We start from the raw sequence: 14,185 nt of genomic DNA on the forward strand, positions 1-14,185 counted from the left end.
ACTTTAAATGTACATTAAGTAAGGTTTTTTTAATGATTTTGCTGCTCACGTTACTACATGCCTTGGCTTTACGATACTACTAATGAAATGAAATGAAAATAATTTATTTGAAAAAAACACAATCTTAATATTAATAGATCATAAACATGAGTCACATGATAGTTGCTACGAATTGTTACTAGATGCACAGTCAATACATAAAACAAGCGTAATTATAGTAACTAACAGCGTACCTATCTATATGGCGCATTGCAGACTTACCAGTAGCATATTAATGGACGAAGGCCCTTATGTGCCCCTAATATTTACGTATGCAACGCGTTGATGTTCTTTATAAGGACGTCGCTCACGTGTCGCACGACTCGCACGTGAACACCTAGCTTAATATTACAACATCAAAGCGTCTCTTGAAGGGGCCCACTGACTATCAGTCCGCCGGACGATATCGGCCTGTCAGTTGTTCGGGACTGTCAATTTTTTGTTTTAACTGACAGGCCGATATCGTCAGACCTGATAGTCAGTGGGCCCCTTAAGAATTTGTTGTAGGTAACACCTCAGAATAATAACACAACTATCTCAAGCGACAATGGTGCAAACGCGACGCGGCAGTGACAATTATTAAGAATAGCTGTGTTTGTCATTTGTTTTAGGCCAGGGATTTGCAAACTGCGGCTTTCGAGCCGCATGCAGCTCATTCGAGGTTCAATGCGGCTCTTCTGACACCTATTAGCCGCTAGGGATGTGGTAATATTGTCACTGTGACAGCTGTGACCTGTCCTGTGACAATGTATATGTGACATTTATTTTTTAAATTAAGTTCAACCAAGAGACTTACAGGAACTTGTCATAGGGTACATCATTCGAAGCTAGAGGTACTTATATAGGTATGTATAGGTAATCTAACCTCACCATAATACTGCCATATTACCAACTTTAACACTTCAAAATACCTACCCGCTAACCAATAACCTATAACTATTTTTATTTACAACCGAGGTGTCGAAGCTGGCTTTATCTTAATTTTCATAACCAGTCGTTTCCTTTCACTTCGTCTATCGCCAAGTTTATTTGTTAGTGACAGAGAGATAGGTACCTATGCTCATTTGAAATTCTAAACTTCGTGGAGTTATGATTTCCTGTTTATGTACAGTCAGCGAAAAAACAGCAAAATAAACGAGTTTCAAATTGAGTGTGTGGTATTGTATAGATTATTTTGGACACTACGCCCGCTTACCTCATTCTGTTGACGGTAATTAAGCATCTCGTTTTTAAAACCCATTTAGAAAGATATTGCTAGGTTTCAAGAACCAACCTACCTGGTCTAGTCTTTTTGTATTTTTTTATTAATTTGTCATTTTGATATAATTTATTTTCTGCCAGGATCTAAATCTTATACCTACTTACCTAATAACCCATGTTAGGATGCAGAATTTCTTATGATTAAGGCTTTTAATAACTAATCAGCATGAAATATGTTAAGATTACTGTTACTGTTACTGAACCGGTGAGCTCCATCTGAGGCCCTGTCTTCACTTTCCATCAGGTGTGACTAGGGCCAATCGCCGATCAGTTTATAATAAAAAAAATAAAAAATAAAGATTAGTGTACCTATATTTGACAGCTACATACCCTGTGTAATCCTGAAATGAATGTCCCAATCCTTATTCAGTGGCACTTATTCACAACACAGTCGCACTACACCCAAGAACCACCTTTGGTCATCCGACACAAATTCAAATTTAAACTTTGCACAGCCACTTACAACGAACTGAGGTACCTGGCGAGATTTAAGCCAGCATTCACAGAGATGAAGGCTGTGTTACCAAACTTCCACAAATGTCAATATCACTCAAAAACACTGTCACAGAACGCAACTTAACCGTTTCCTAATTCAAAAATCAACGTGTTAACACATTACTTAAATAAAACTAGCGAAAAATCGCTTCGCACGCACTCAGCGACGCAACGTTAAGTTGAAACTAAGTTGGATCCGCTATGAACCACGAAAGACCGTTGATCCAGTTGATCTGTCGGTAAAGCAGTTTTACTACCTTACCGACTACGTGGTGCTACAGACATGCTTGAGTATTGCTATCACCTACGATCACGATACCTAAGAAAGAGATAGCGCGCGAACGTGAGTCCGTAGCGCGGAGTGGGAGAACTCAAAACCTGCGCCGGACCAGCGAAGCCTCTCAATATAGACGTATAGCAACAGGTGAATATTTTGAACATGTGTGCGTGCAATGTTGCGAGTTTTTATACATGTGTGCGTTTACTTGATTGTAGTATAATGATAACGTGCCTATTTTGTTTAGTACCTAATCAGTTCATGAATGTTTCTTAACTCTTATCTTGCGTTTAATTAATGTAACTTGCGTTAAGAATTATATTGGCTTGACCGCGTTGACGAGATAAGCGATTTGTTTGATCGTTAAGTTCAAATTAAATACTTACCTATAGGTACCTTGTCAATTTTATTTTACTCTAATATTTACCAATATTTCTTTATGTAATTATTCAATACAGTTATATACATTCAAAAGAAACAAAGAAAATTTATTTGTTAATAGATCGGTAAATAAGTATTCAGTACGTAAATATTCAATTTACTATTAATTTATTTTTAGGATTAACTTTGATTTTAATTTAAAATGCCTATCTATTTCTACGTCACAACAAAATTAAATCAAATGACTTAATTACGGCACAATTATAATTATTATAAAATAATTCTATTGCTGTTAAGCTGAACGGTCAAAAATTGCTTTGCTTCACAGTATTATAATTATATATATATATAAAGTATCGTATTGTCTACCGTAATGTGTACCTAATACCTACCTATATACATGGGTTGATTGAGAATTTCTGATAAATTAAGCTGCCAACACTAAGCGCCACTTGCACCATCCCATTAACCCGTTAAACCGTTAACCCAGTGTCAAATTGTTCTGGTAACCATGGTAACCCCCGGTTTAAGAGGTTAACCCCGGATTAGAGAATGGTGCAAATGGCCCTTATAGGCCTTACTTAATGCAAACTCTCCAATTTCTCTCTTTTGTAATACGCTCTAAAAATCTGCAGACAAACCATCAGCAGTCAGCATCAGCATTACCAAGTAATGAGGGCTACTGCGTTTCATTTTGCCGCTAGGGGCGCTAGTGTAGATGGTGGTCTTTCAAAATGTCAAATAAGTTTTTCACTCCTTATTCATCATTGTTGTAAATCTTTGTCCATCTTCGATTAATCATGGTAAACAATAGATATAGCTCAATAAATGTTAGGTTTAAAAAAAGTGCCAACTAAAATATAATCGAATTTAAACTATCGTGAGACATATTAACTTAACTTACATAGCGGTTTCACTCACGTATTTTCAGTCACTCGTGCGACATGTTTCGCTTTGTTTATTGAAAAAATATATATATATTAGAACGTATTGATTTTATAAAAATAAGCATAGAAGAATTTTGAGATCTGTTATGCTGGTACATCTACAGTGGCGCCAACTGGTGAGCACAAAAACGGTAGCCCTCAATGATACTTACTCAGAAATAATTCATCAATGACAGCTGAGAGGGAGCTGTTCATTCAATCGTCACCAACTGACAACAAAAGATCAAAACACCATCTTTTGTTAGTGGCCAGTGGCCACACGCGCCGATACGTCTTTTATTTTTGCGTGATTCCTGACTGATGAGAGGATCAAGATTAATGTCCCGGGCACTTCTCCCAAATTGGACGGCTCGTTTCACGGACGGATTATTAGTTTTTCCTTCGACGTCTGTCTGCCCGTGCTAAGTGACAAGTGTTAGAGTGCAATTACTTAGCTTTCGGGAGAAAAATTTATTAACATTTATTTTTGTCGACTTGTAATGCAATAAATAGTTATTTGTTATACAAGGGTGCAAAGTTGTATTTTACCCGCGAGTGTTTCAACACACGAGAAGTAAAATACATTTGCACCCGTGTGTAACACAAAACTTTTCGCCTCACTATAGCGAGGAAAGTGCAACATCCACAGGCGTTAGATCATCTTCATCACTGGAATCACTAATTTTTTTACGATATTATTAGAGAAAACTCTGGAAGTTGTGTATTTTTACGTGAGTCGGAGTCGGTGAGAACTTTTAAAGTAAAATTTTTGTTAACACTTGACAATGTTGACATTTCTGACGATGCGTTTTGAAATTGCATCGACTCAACTTGTGCGTTCATTATGCAACATCATTATACAAAAACCAATATTTCTTATGGAATTTTACGGTTTATGACTACTAAAAATCATTAAATAAAGCTATATTTGGTATTTGTTTATTATATTCTCAAACCATTTATTTAAACATTATTAATATCGAACGAACCATTATTATCAGCGTTTTAAGTTTTGTTATCTGTCAAAAGCTACTTAAACACGCCATCCAAGGTCAAATTACTTTCCCCACTAGTGGATAAAATGCGTTTTTCCCCGCTTGTTTTAAAGGATAAAAGTCGGCTTTCCGAGCTAGTGAGGGGAAAAATGTATTTTAGAACTTAATCAAGATAATGTCCCATTATCTTTCTTTATTAGCTACTTCCTACTTATATAAAATTCTGACTTTAGAAAGCAGGAAAAAATTCGTCATTCAGTCAGTCAGCGTGGCTAGATTTTGCCGTTAAATCTAAGGAAAAAGCATCTGAAAATGATCAAATAAGTTCCAAAAAATCTGAATTATGTTTCTTAGACACGTGGTCTGATAAAATCCAAAGAATCCAAACCTAACCATAACCATCTTTATGTTTTGTCGTAGTCAGCATGATAAAGACAGTTTGTATTTGGATTCGACGAAGATACTCACCATCGAATAACGTATACTGCCATGATGTCTCAGTCTCACTAAAATGTACTTAATTACTACTACATAATGAAATTACCATACAAAGTCACCTATTTTCAATTGGGGGTTAGGGGAGACTAAATTGAACAGTAAGCTTTTCTTTTACTTTGTATCCCGAAAAGGGCAGACGTGTGATGAATAGGCCCCGAGAAAACATCATATTGTTTAATTTCCTGCTTAGCGAGATAAAGTAATAAAAACGTCATTCCGAATAATATATGAGCATCCAAATAAAAGCGCCAAACTGTGATAAAGACCTACATCCGATGTTAATTGAATGAATTAAATCTTCTATTTTGCGCGGCCATACTTCACCGAAACTTTAATTAACAAAACAAAGACGCTATGAAACCAGGGGCCGGATTCAGAAACCAAGTTGTAAAACCAACTCAATTCGAACATCCCGCTCGCGCACGTGTTGTTGAACTTTGGACAGGGGCGTAGCTAGAGGATATGGCGCCCGGGGCAGTCACCAAATTTGCGCCCCCTGACGACTGACAAAAGTTTCCCTGCTGCTGCGTTTTGCCCATTTTTGCGCCCCGCCTTGGATGGCGCCCGGGACACTTGCCCCCCCCCCCCCCCCCCTAGTTACGCCACTGTCTTTGGAACCTGCGTGCATACATAAACAATTCATTTTCGATACGTCAAATGCACAATCGAATATATTGCCGCTGGATCGCCTTTGAATTCCCTGTGGCACGGTATCGAAGCCTGATTCTGAAAAGCTTCATACCAGGGTATGTTAAATCGCGGCGGAGTAATGCGTGGTGCCTACCCCTGAAAAACTACGGCTTTTGTAAAAAAAAATTCTCTCCTATCATCAGTTTGATACAGTGGTTATCATTTCATATGTATGGAAAACCCTCTGTCTGAGCTGCTTTTATTGTGTTAGCGTAACGGGCAGTCGACACATCGGCTTTAAGCCGAAAACAAATATACTTCATAATTTTTACATGAAAGGAAAAGTTAAAAATTTACCATTCGGGCAAGATTTTCCTAAAAAACGGTGTTTTTTTTTCTGTTTTCCTTTAATATGACGCGGTATGTGTTTTAACGCTTCTGATTTGACATGACTTTAATATTAATAATAACTAGGTATTTATATAGATAATTATCTAAATTTATTTCGCATGTTAGTATGTAAGGAAATTAATCAAGTTTTTGTACGCCATCAGGCAGGGTATAGTGATACTAATATTTATTTACTGCCACTGTAATCAGTTTGACATATACTCACAAATAAAAACACTTTAAACTTTGAATATATTTTGTAGAGTCGTTCAAGACACATTCACATATCTGTGTGATAAAAATAGTTTATCCTATAATTATTTTCCCTTGTCATTGTATTTCCGAAGGCAGAATACGGATCAGGCAGAGCTGATAATTCGATTGGCACTCGGTCGCCGACGGTTTTATGGGAGTCGTCAATAAGGGGGAGGAACAAATAAGGGACGCAATTACGAGCGAAGGCAGACTCAGCGTGTAAATACCTACGTCAGTATTGGGCATATTGGCAGCAGTAACTGGCTAGGTTTTTAAGTTACACAAATACTATTTTTTGTACACTGCGAAATTATCAATAAATAAGAAACGAACTGTTGTTTTTAAAATTACTATAGAACCCTATCCCTTTAACTACTAGATATATGACGTATATCACCCAATAAGCACTGTCGTAGAAGATAAACAAATTGATTTATTATAACATGGTTCTATAGTAGCCTAGGAATCAAATTGGTTGACTGTGCATCATATTTTGGGCTATGTAATGCCAAAGTTTTTGTTGCATTTATAGGATTATTGTTACGTTCGTTTTTATCTGAAGACCTGATAATCATCCTTGAGAACAAATAAAGGTTACTGTAACTTACCTGTATCGATGTACTTGAGCACGAACTGAACCTCAGGTCCCAGAGCCGAGGCCACTTCCAGGGGCAGCTCCGTTTCTCGTAACACGTGTACTGTTGAAAACATTAACGGGTTAGAGCATATCGTGACTATTTTGAAAAAAAAAAACCGGTATCTGGTTCTGTCATTCAAAAGAAAAATGTGGTAACTATGTATTCCCTGCATACAGATTTACTGCATTTTGACAACCCTAAATAGCCGAAAGGGATAGTGCCATACATTAGAAAGGGACAGCACGATTCGACCCTGAATCGCAGTCAAACTTCGGGTTTGTAGGAAGTGTCCTTTCTGTACGGTAGTACTATTACTTGTTCTGTGGCATAACTTAATATTAACAATCATAACGGTATATAGTCACTTTACACGCAATTTTCCATACAATGTCACCCGTCTCTGCTCTTGAGTGTACATTTTCATCCTTTTACTATTGAATACGTTGCCGACATTCAGTCGGCAAACATAATTAAGTATCATTGCTTTGACACAGAATTCACCAAGTAAACTTATTAGGTGTTGAAAAGTTTTCCATACCCTCGGTAACAGCTAATGTTTCTACTTTAATACGCTTAGCATGTCAAATAGCTGAAGCACCCAAAAACTACTTATTGAAGTCCTAAGATAACATCACTGAAATATCGCCCTGTAGCCTGGGACTGAAAAAACATTAAGCTAAAAGCAGTCTGTACTTAAAGCTTCGATAACAAACTAGCAAAAAAACAAGGTCCTATTCATTAATGACGAAAATTATCCAGTCCTTTAAATTGTGAAAGAAAATATCTGGGAATTTTTCCAACGTCTGAATTGAGCTCATTATGTCAGAAGGGAAACAGGCAACGGGTGTCGTTCTGATCGCTTGAGCCAGTGGCTGAACAATCCATTGTAGGGATCCTCTCCGATTACGCATAATTTTGTCCAGATTTTAAGTTCAAGTTATGCTGGGTGACTTGCCAGTGGTCGCGCAACCAATGAGTATTCAAGGCCTGGTCACAAACAGATACCGTCTCATTGTTTGATTAAAAACTGCAATCATCAGCGAAAACGGCAACAAAAAGAGCGCAGGGAAAAAACGCGTGGCTATATTATGGCAACGCATCGATCGGCATTTAGGGAGCGATTCGACAAGTTTTAATGACTGCTGCAATGTGGCGACCATTCCTACCATTTTAGCGATGATACACTTGAACGATATGTCGACCATGCGGATCATGTCGTGATCGTGATCTTTTAGCAATGTCACTAGTTGTCACAAAACTGACTCAATCTTTGCTCCAGAGAGGTTATTACACACGCTTTTTTATGATATAGGAGGCAAACGAGCAGACGAACCGCTTAATGGTAAACAATTACCGTCGCCAATGGACACCTGTGTAACACCAGAAGGGATTGCAACTGTTGCAAGTGCGTTTCCGGCATTTCAAATGGGAGTAAGTACGCTCTTTCCTTAAAAATTTAAAGGTAGCATCGGTCCGGAATTACCGAGTGACTGAACATTAGTGACTCTAAAACTCAAACAGATTATACTTGTAAAATTATGAAAACGCTTTGCGATTGTGTATGGGTTGGTACGAGTATAGAAAACTGTGGCTTAAAAAATTTTTTTTTATTTTTTGCGTCTTTTCCGTGTAACGTAAACTCACTGGCTAGACTATTAGTTATCATTGTCAGTGACAATTTGTCACCGGGCTTGAGGTCCCTTTACATTGGTTCTATAAAGAACTCAACCCAGTCTCGGTCATCTTCAATAAACACCGCGCTTCATAATTAAGATCACGCGTCCATTTATCTGTTGAATAACAAAAACAATAATTATGGTGGTCGTTTGTTAATTCGTAATTGAAGTAAACCAAATATGGACTGCATCGGTCCAATAAACATACCGGCAAAAAAAACTCGATTCATGTAGCCATTGATTCTATATTTAACATAGCGAATGTCAAAATATTACGGCACAGATTCCGATGGCTGCAATATTCATTGGAGTACATTTGAACGGTCGAATGCAGTAGCTAACGAATGAATATTTCCGCTACAACCTGCACTCTTAATTCTACTTCCTATCGCATATTTTATAGCGGACCGAACAAACAATCGCAGCAAAAATGTAAATAAGCTTATTTTGTTCATACTTTGGAAAGAGTGGTTAAAATGACAACTCAATGTCTTCATCAAGAGATCAACCGCAAGAAAGCGTCTGTGCTTCTAGCAGAATAGAACTGAAAATATGCAAAAGCAAATATATTATAGAAACGTCAGATTTTATGTGAAGCCATTTCATATTCCATACAAATTTACAGATGACAACTACATTTTTCCCAGAACCTAATAGAGGAAGAAGCAACAAAATAGGACCTTAAAAGAGCTAGTCCTTTCCACTTAAAAAGATTCTTTGAAATTTAAACAACCCAAGTGGTAAAAATGAGATTGTCGTTTCCTCTGCTTCTGCCCGTGATTCTTGGTGTTTACTTTTGAAATTTGTAACATTAATGAAGTTATTTATGGTGTGAATGTTTTTTATGTACAATCGGGGACATTCTCAGTAATCCTGGTGAATCACTTCAGATTTTTTTTACCTCGATCCTTACGAGCAAGCTAAACTCCGCCTCCCATAGAGATAACCAATTACGATGCATTTAGGATTCTTTATCTTAATAACGAAAAGGGTAAAAACAGGTAATGAGACAAACAATAGGTAGCAAGGACAGTTTATTAGTTGTTGTTGTTCAGGCTAAGCTTCGCCTCCCCATAACGATAACCAATTAGGATGTATTTTGGACTCCTTAATTTAGTTTGTAAATGCCGACCGTCACAAAAACAATGAACGGCAATAAACTTTAGCTGATGTAACCTTCTATTAGTCATCAGTTTTAGGATATCGCCTGGCCGTCTGCAAGAAGTTTAAGCGATTTTTGCTCTTAAGGTGGTTCACCGCGAATGCCCCCGATTGTACCATACGAAATTCACGTACCTACTCTTTGCTGAGGTATTGTTTTATTTATACCAATAATGTAGGTATATGTCGTGGTTCCAGTGGACAAGGGGTCCGCCGTGTTTGATTCTTGTTTTAAGGGAGTAAATTATTTTTTACACGACTGCCCAAAATAAAGGAGATACTCATGGACAAATTTAGAGGAACGCAAAAAAAAGGTTTAATTACTGGATTACAGCACCTAATGTAATTACAAAATTAGTAATTAAACTTTTTTTTCCGTTCCTTTAAATTTGTCCATGAGTGGTAGTATACAAGGATTACAAACGTCGTATATTCCACCGCTGGCGCATATAAATACACAAATCATGCAGATACAAGTTGTTCATTTAATTTAATGTTACATCCAACAATTTGATCGTTCCACTGCGGCATTGTTCTAGCGGATGGATGAAAGCAAAACTATTGTCTTGCGCAAACTTATGGGATAATAAATTCATAGAGATTGGTGCAATACATACGCAACGTCTATTTCAGTCATATTCATGTCAGGCGTAATAGTAAATTGTACATAAATAAATAGGAGGTACCTTATTTAAGGTGTATTAGGTACTTAGGCAGGTTACGGATCTAGTAAAGGTCGTGGCGCATTGTCTACTTTTTCATAATTCTGTCTAGGTCATTGAACCATGGAAATGAATTAATCATACTATATAGAAAAGTAAAAAAAACTGTGCTATTATCTATATATATATCTAATTCATTCACCAGATACAACAACAATAGTCTATAGATACATCACAGTTTACACATGTACGTTTTAGTGATGGATGGACAAAGGCCTCTTCTAATATTTTATATTACATGCGGATACTGGTGGGATGCAGGTCGGGAACTTCACACACTTAATTGAATTAATTTTACAGACAAAATCTACGATTAGGTATTCGTATCAAATCCATATGTATCATATGGGTTGATGCTGATCCATATTTTTTAATAAATTCAATCGTTGGTACTATTTTCAACTGAATTATCTCATACCTCATCCACTCGGCTACCATATTTCATAAATCCTCAATATTACTTGTACAAAATGGTTAAAACCTCCCAGAATATAAAAATCACTCTACAATATTTAATACGCCTGTAAAAAGCATGTGCGCAACAATAACCAAGAGCGAGCAGTGAATTACTCTCTGAAAAGGAACTTCACTTTCCAGTAAAACCATTTTCTCTTCGGCTTATCCAACCATATATAAAAATGAGAGTAATTACAGTGAACAAAAGCCTTATAAAAATTACAACGTACTCTTGTACTAATTTAAAAGTAAGTTAACGACTTTATACAAAGAAGTTCCCAAGTGAAATAAACTAATTTTCTACCCTTTTTATCGTCGCGTGCTGACGTTATCTTCTTCAATTCGTAAGTATGGAGTTCATTAGGCCAAATTATAGTGGTTACGCTGCAATTTGCGATAGCATGTCGTTGACTGATAAGTCGTTGATGAGCAAAAACATTAACTTTTGTTGTTCCCGTGGGTTTCGCCTTGTGTGAAATTGTAATTGTGTCAAGGCAAACCTAAATCATTGGGTACAAAGGCATTTTTCTGCGCTTGTTAAACTCAAGAGTCAAATGGTTTTCTTGATAGACAAGTTTAATACCCGGAATTAAATAGGTAAATGCTGATTTGTGCGTAGTCGTACAATCATATTTTTAGTCTAATATTGGGAAGAACAAGCACTGGTGGCCTAACGGCAAGAGCGTGCGACTTTCAAACCGAAGAAGAACTATTATATAATCTGTGTTCGGAGGTCGCGGGTTCAAACCCCAGCTCGTACCAATAAGTTTTTCAGAACTTATGCACGAAATATCATTTGATATTTACCAGTCGCTTTTCGGTGAAGGAAAACATCGTGAGGAAACCGGACTAATCCCAACAAGGCCTAGTTTCCCCTCTGGGTTGGAAGGTCAGATGGCAGTCGCTTTCGTAATAACTAGTGCCTACGCCAATTCTCGGGATTAGTTGCCAAGCGGACCCCAGGCTCCTATGAGACGTGGCAAAAAAAAAAGCCGGGATAACGCGAGGAAGATGATTGGGAAGAACGAGACTAAAAAATAAGTCAATTATGCATTAAGCCTTTTGTACAACTTTTACGTACAGTAAAGTTTAAATAAATAAATAACTTATTAGGCGGTTAAGTTTTTTATGTAGGCAGCTACTTACCTTCTATCTTCTCATGTCTATGTAGATGTATCTAGGTATCCTATTCTCTTATATGACATTGAAATACATGAGATAGAATTCCGCGAAATTCGACAGGCATTTTATTAGACTGCATAAATACATGTGCGCAATTAACTATAACAGAAAAAAACCAACATTATCTCAATATGGTATGGGTACTTAGAAGCTTTACATTTTCTATGCAGCGATGATAATAAAACAGCGTCATGCATCGCACAGTATGATTAGATTTTTTTTACCAAACATGTCCAAAGCATTCACACTCCTAATCAGGAATAAGATCCAGTCGCCATGTTGACCCGATGCCATAAACGTCTACAAAGTCGTTTACAGCCACGGAGTAGGATGGAGATGGCAAGTGGGCGTTCCCGTCTATCCGACAGTTAGTAACGACCGACTCACTTTATGCACAGACTATGCTCAGTTGTTGTGTAAACTTCATGCTCGAATGACATTCACGTCGTACGTACGCTCGTCTAACAAAAATTGATAATTAAATTTAAAATGCCGTATTGTGCAGTATTAAGCTGCAGAAATCACAGCGGTTGAAAAAATCTTTCACGTGGAGGTATTTCCTATCACCGGTGGTTATTTATTTAAATATAATCCGATAAATACGAAAAATCTGTTTCTTTTGCATTATTACGAATGTTCGTTAAGTAAATCTATATTTTATCAGTTAGAACTTAGAGTTCACAATCCTTTGTCACTATTCTTTACGTTTATCTGGAATATTCGCTATCCTAAATGTCAAATAACTTCGCTACTCAGATGCTGCGCAATGTCGATATTTATATCGATAAAGTTAAAGTTACGATATTTCAAGTTTGATGTTTTGTAGTTCGGTAATAAATTATTATTTTAGACACGTTTCTAATTATTATTTGGGATAATCAATGTCTTAGTAAATATGGCAGCTCTGGTCATCAAGCACTAAGTTAAGTCGGGGTCATTTCATGGCAACCTTTCAAACCTTCGTATTCCTTTACATACGTTTTTGTTTTTTACACCCATCATATTTTCATCGTTAATATAATTAGACTAGGTACTTAATGCACTTATGCGTAGAATGCATGCAATGTGCCATGAATAAACGTTTTATATTTTCTATTTCTTTATTATTAATTATTGTAGGTTACCACAAGATGCCGATATTAAAAATAAATGGATCAATGCTACTGGGCAAGAAAATTAGTTTCCGCAAAAATATAGCACCATTTGCTAGGAGCATTTCTTAGAGAAAGATTTCTGGGGATAAAATTGCCATACATCTCATCTAGCGTCCACACGCCTAAAACTTAGTTACTAATTTAGTAATTATTAGTGACATTCGGGCTCACTTAATTAATAAAAAGTGTTCCGTACCACGCAAACTAGCGTCAAATATTGGAATTTTGCCGCCCCCCTTCCTGATTTGATAGGTCACAATCTTACAATCAAATCAAGTGGGATCGATGAGCCAGTTTCATGTATGCTTTCACACCATACAATTAATTTGACAATTTAATCAGGTTGTCCCGTCTAGATTGGCCTTAAATGCTGCTACAAGTAAATATATTGTTAAAGACGAATACTTACCTATGTAAGTAATTGCAGATTTGTGATCACAAAATAACAGCAATACCGAGTTAATAGACCTTTAAAGAACTATGATTTTATCTGTTTGACTTTAAGATATATTTAATGTTCACATTAACAACCTAGTTGGTCAATTAATAAGAAACAAATTTCTAGTTAGATATTTGTTGTACTGTACTACATATTATTTTTCATACAATCACGATTATCACTACCTATATTATAATCATAAATAAAGTATCATCTAAATGTGTTAAAACATACGGTAATGAAATATCAATACCTAACTGAACACACAAATATCGATAAAACACTCCGATTACACTGTCCCCTCCCTATATCGTCGAATGGAAAGAAGTTCCAACGGTTAGCTACTCGCAGGCGTGTAGAGGTCTCGAAAACACCAGTGTAACGTGACCGTGAGATCCGTAACAAACCATGCGTAATTAGACCTTACTTATACTGGTTTTTTAGCCCTTTTCTCGCCTGTTATGTAAGTGATTTTAAAATTATATAAAATAACGCCATCTGGTGTTGAGTAGTTGTATTAGGTGAACGTTGAGCGAGCTTTTGTGAGATGAATGAGATAATTAAAGAGTCGTATGTCATATAGCTTTGACATTATATTTTAAACCGTCACT

General features: G+C 36.7%; 1 protein-coding gene and 1 long non-coding RNA gene across 3 annotated transcripts in view; one reads left to right on the top strand and one right to left on the bottom strand.

Annotated features, from left to right (window-relative positions):
- LOC134748015 (uncharacterized) overlaps positions 1-14,185 on the top strand; it is a 508,661-nt gene that overhangs the window by 448,194 nt on the left and 46,282 nt on the right. The window lies entirely within an intron of this gene.
- The window catches only part of LOC134747983 (apoptosis-stimulating of p53 protein 2), a 339,061-nt gene that overhangs the window by 240,800 nt on the left and 84,076 nt on the right, over positions 1-14,185 (bottom strand). The window contains exon 4 of one of the 2 annotated variants that reach the window (XM_063682674.1): positions 6,755-6,844. In XM_063682674.1, the coding sequence (XP_063538744.1) occupies positions 6,755-6,844 (90 nt within the window). Of the gene's footprint in view, positions 1-1,629; positions 1,963-6,754; positions 6,845-14,185 lie in introns of those variants that run through there. The other variant, XM_063682676.1, reaches the window with a different exon arrangement.

The sequence above is a fragment of the Cydia strobilella genome, chromosome 15 (assembly GCF_947568885.1).
Source record: "Cydia strobilella chromosome 15, ilCydStro3.1, whole genome shotgun sequence".
In the NCBI taxonomy this organism is placed as follows: domain Eukaryota; kingdom Metazoa; phylum Arthropoda; class Insecta; order Lepidoptera; family Tortricidae; genus Cydia; species Cydia strobilella.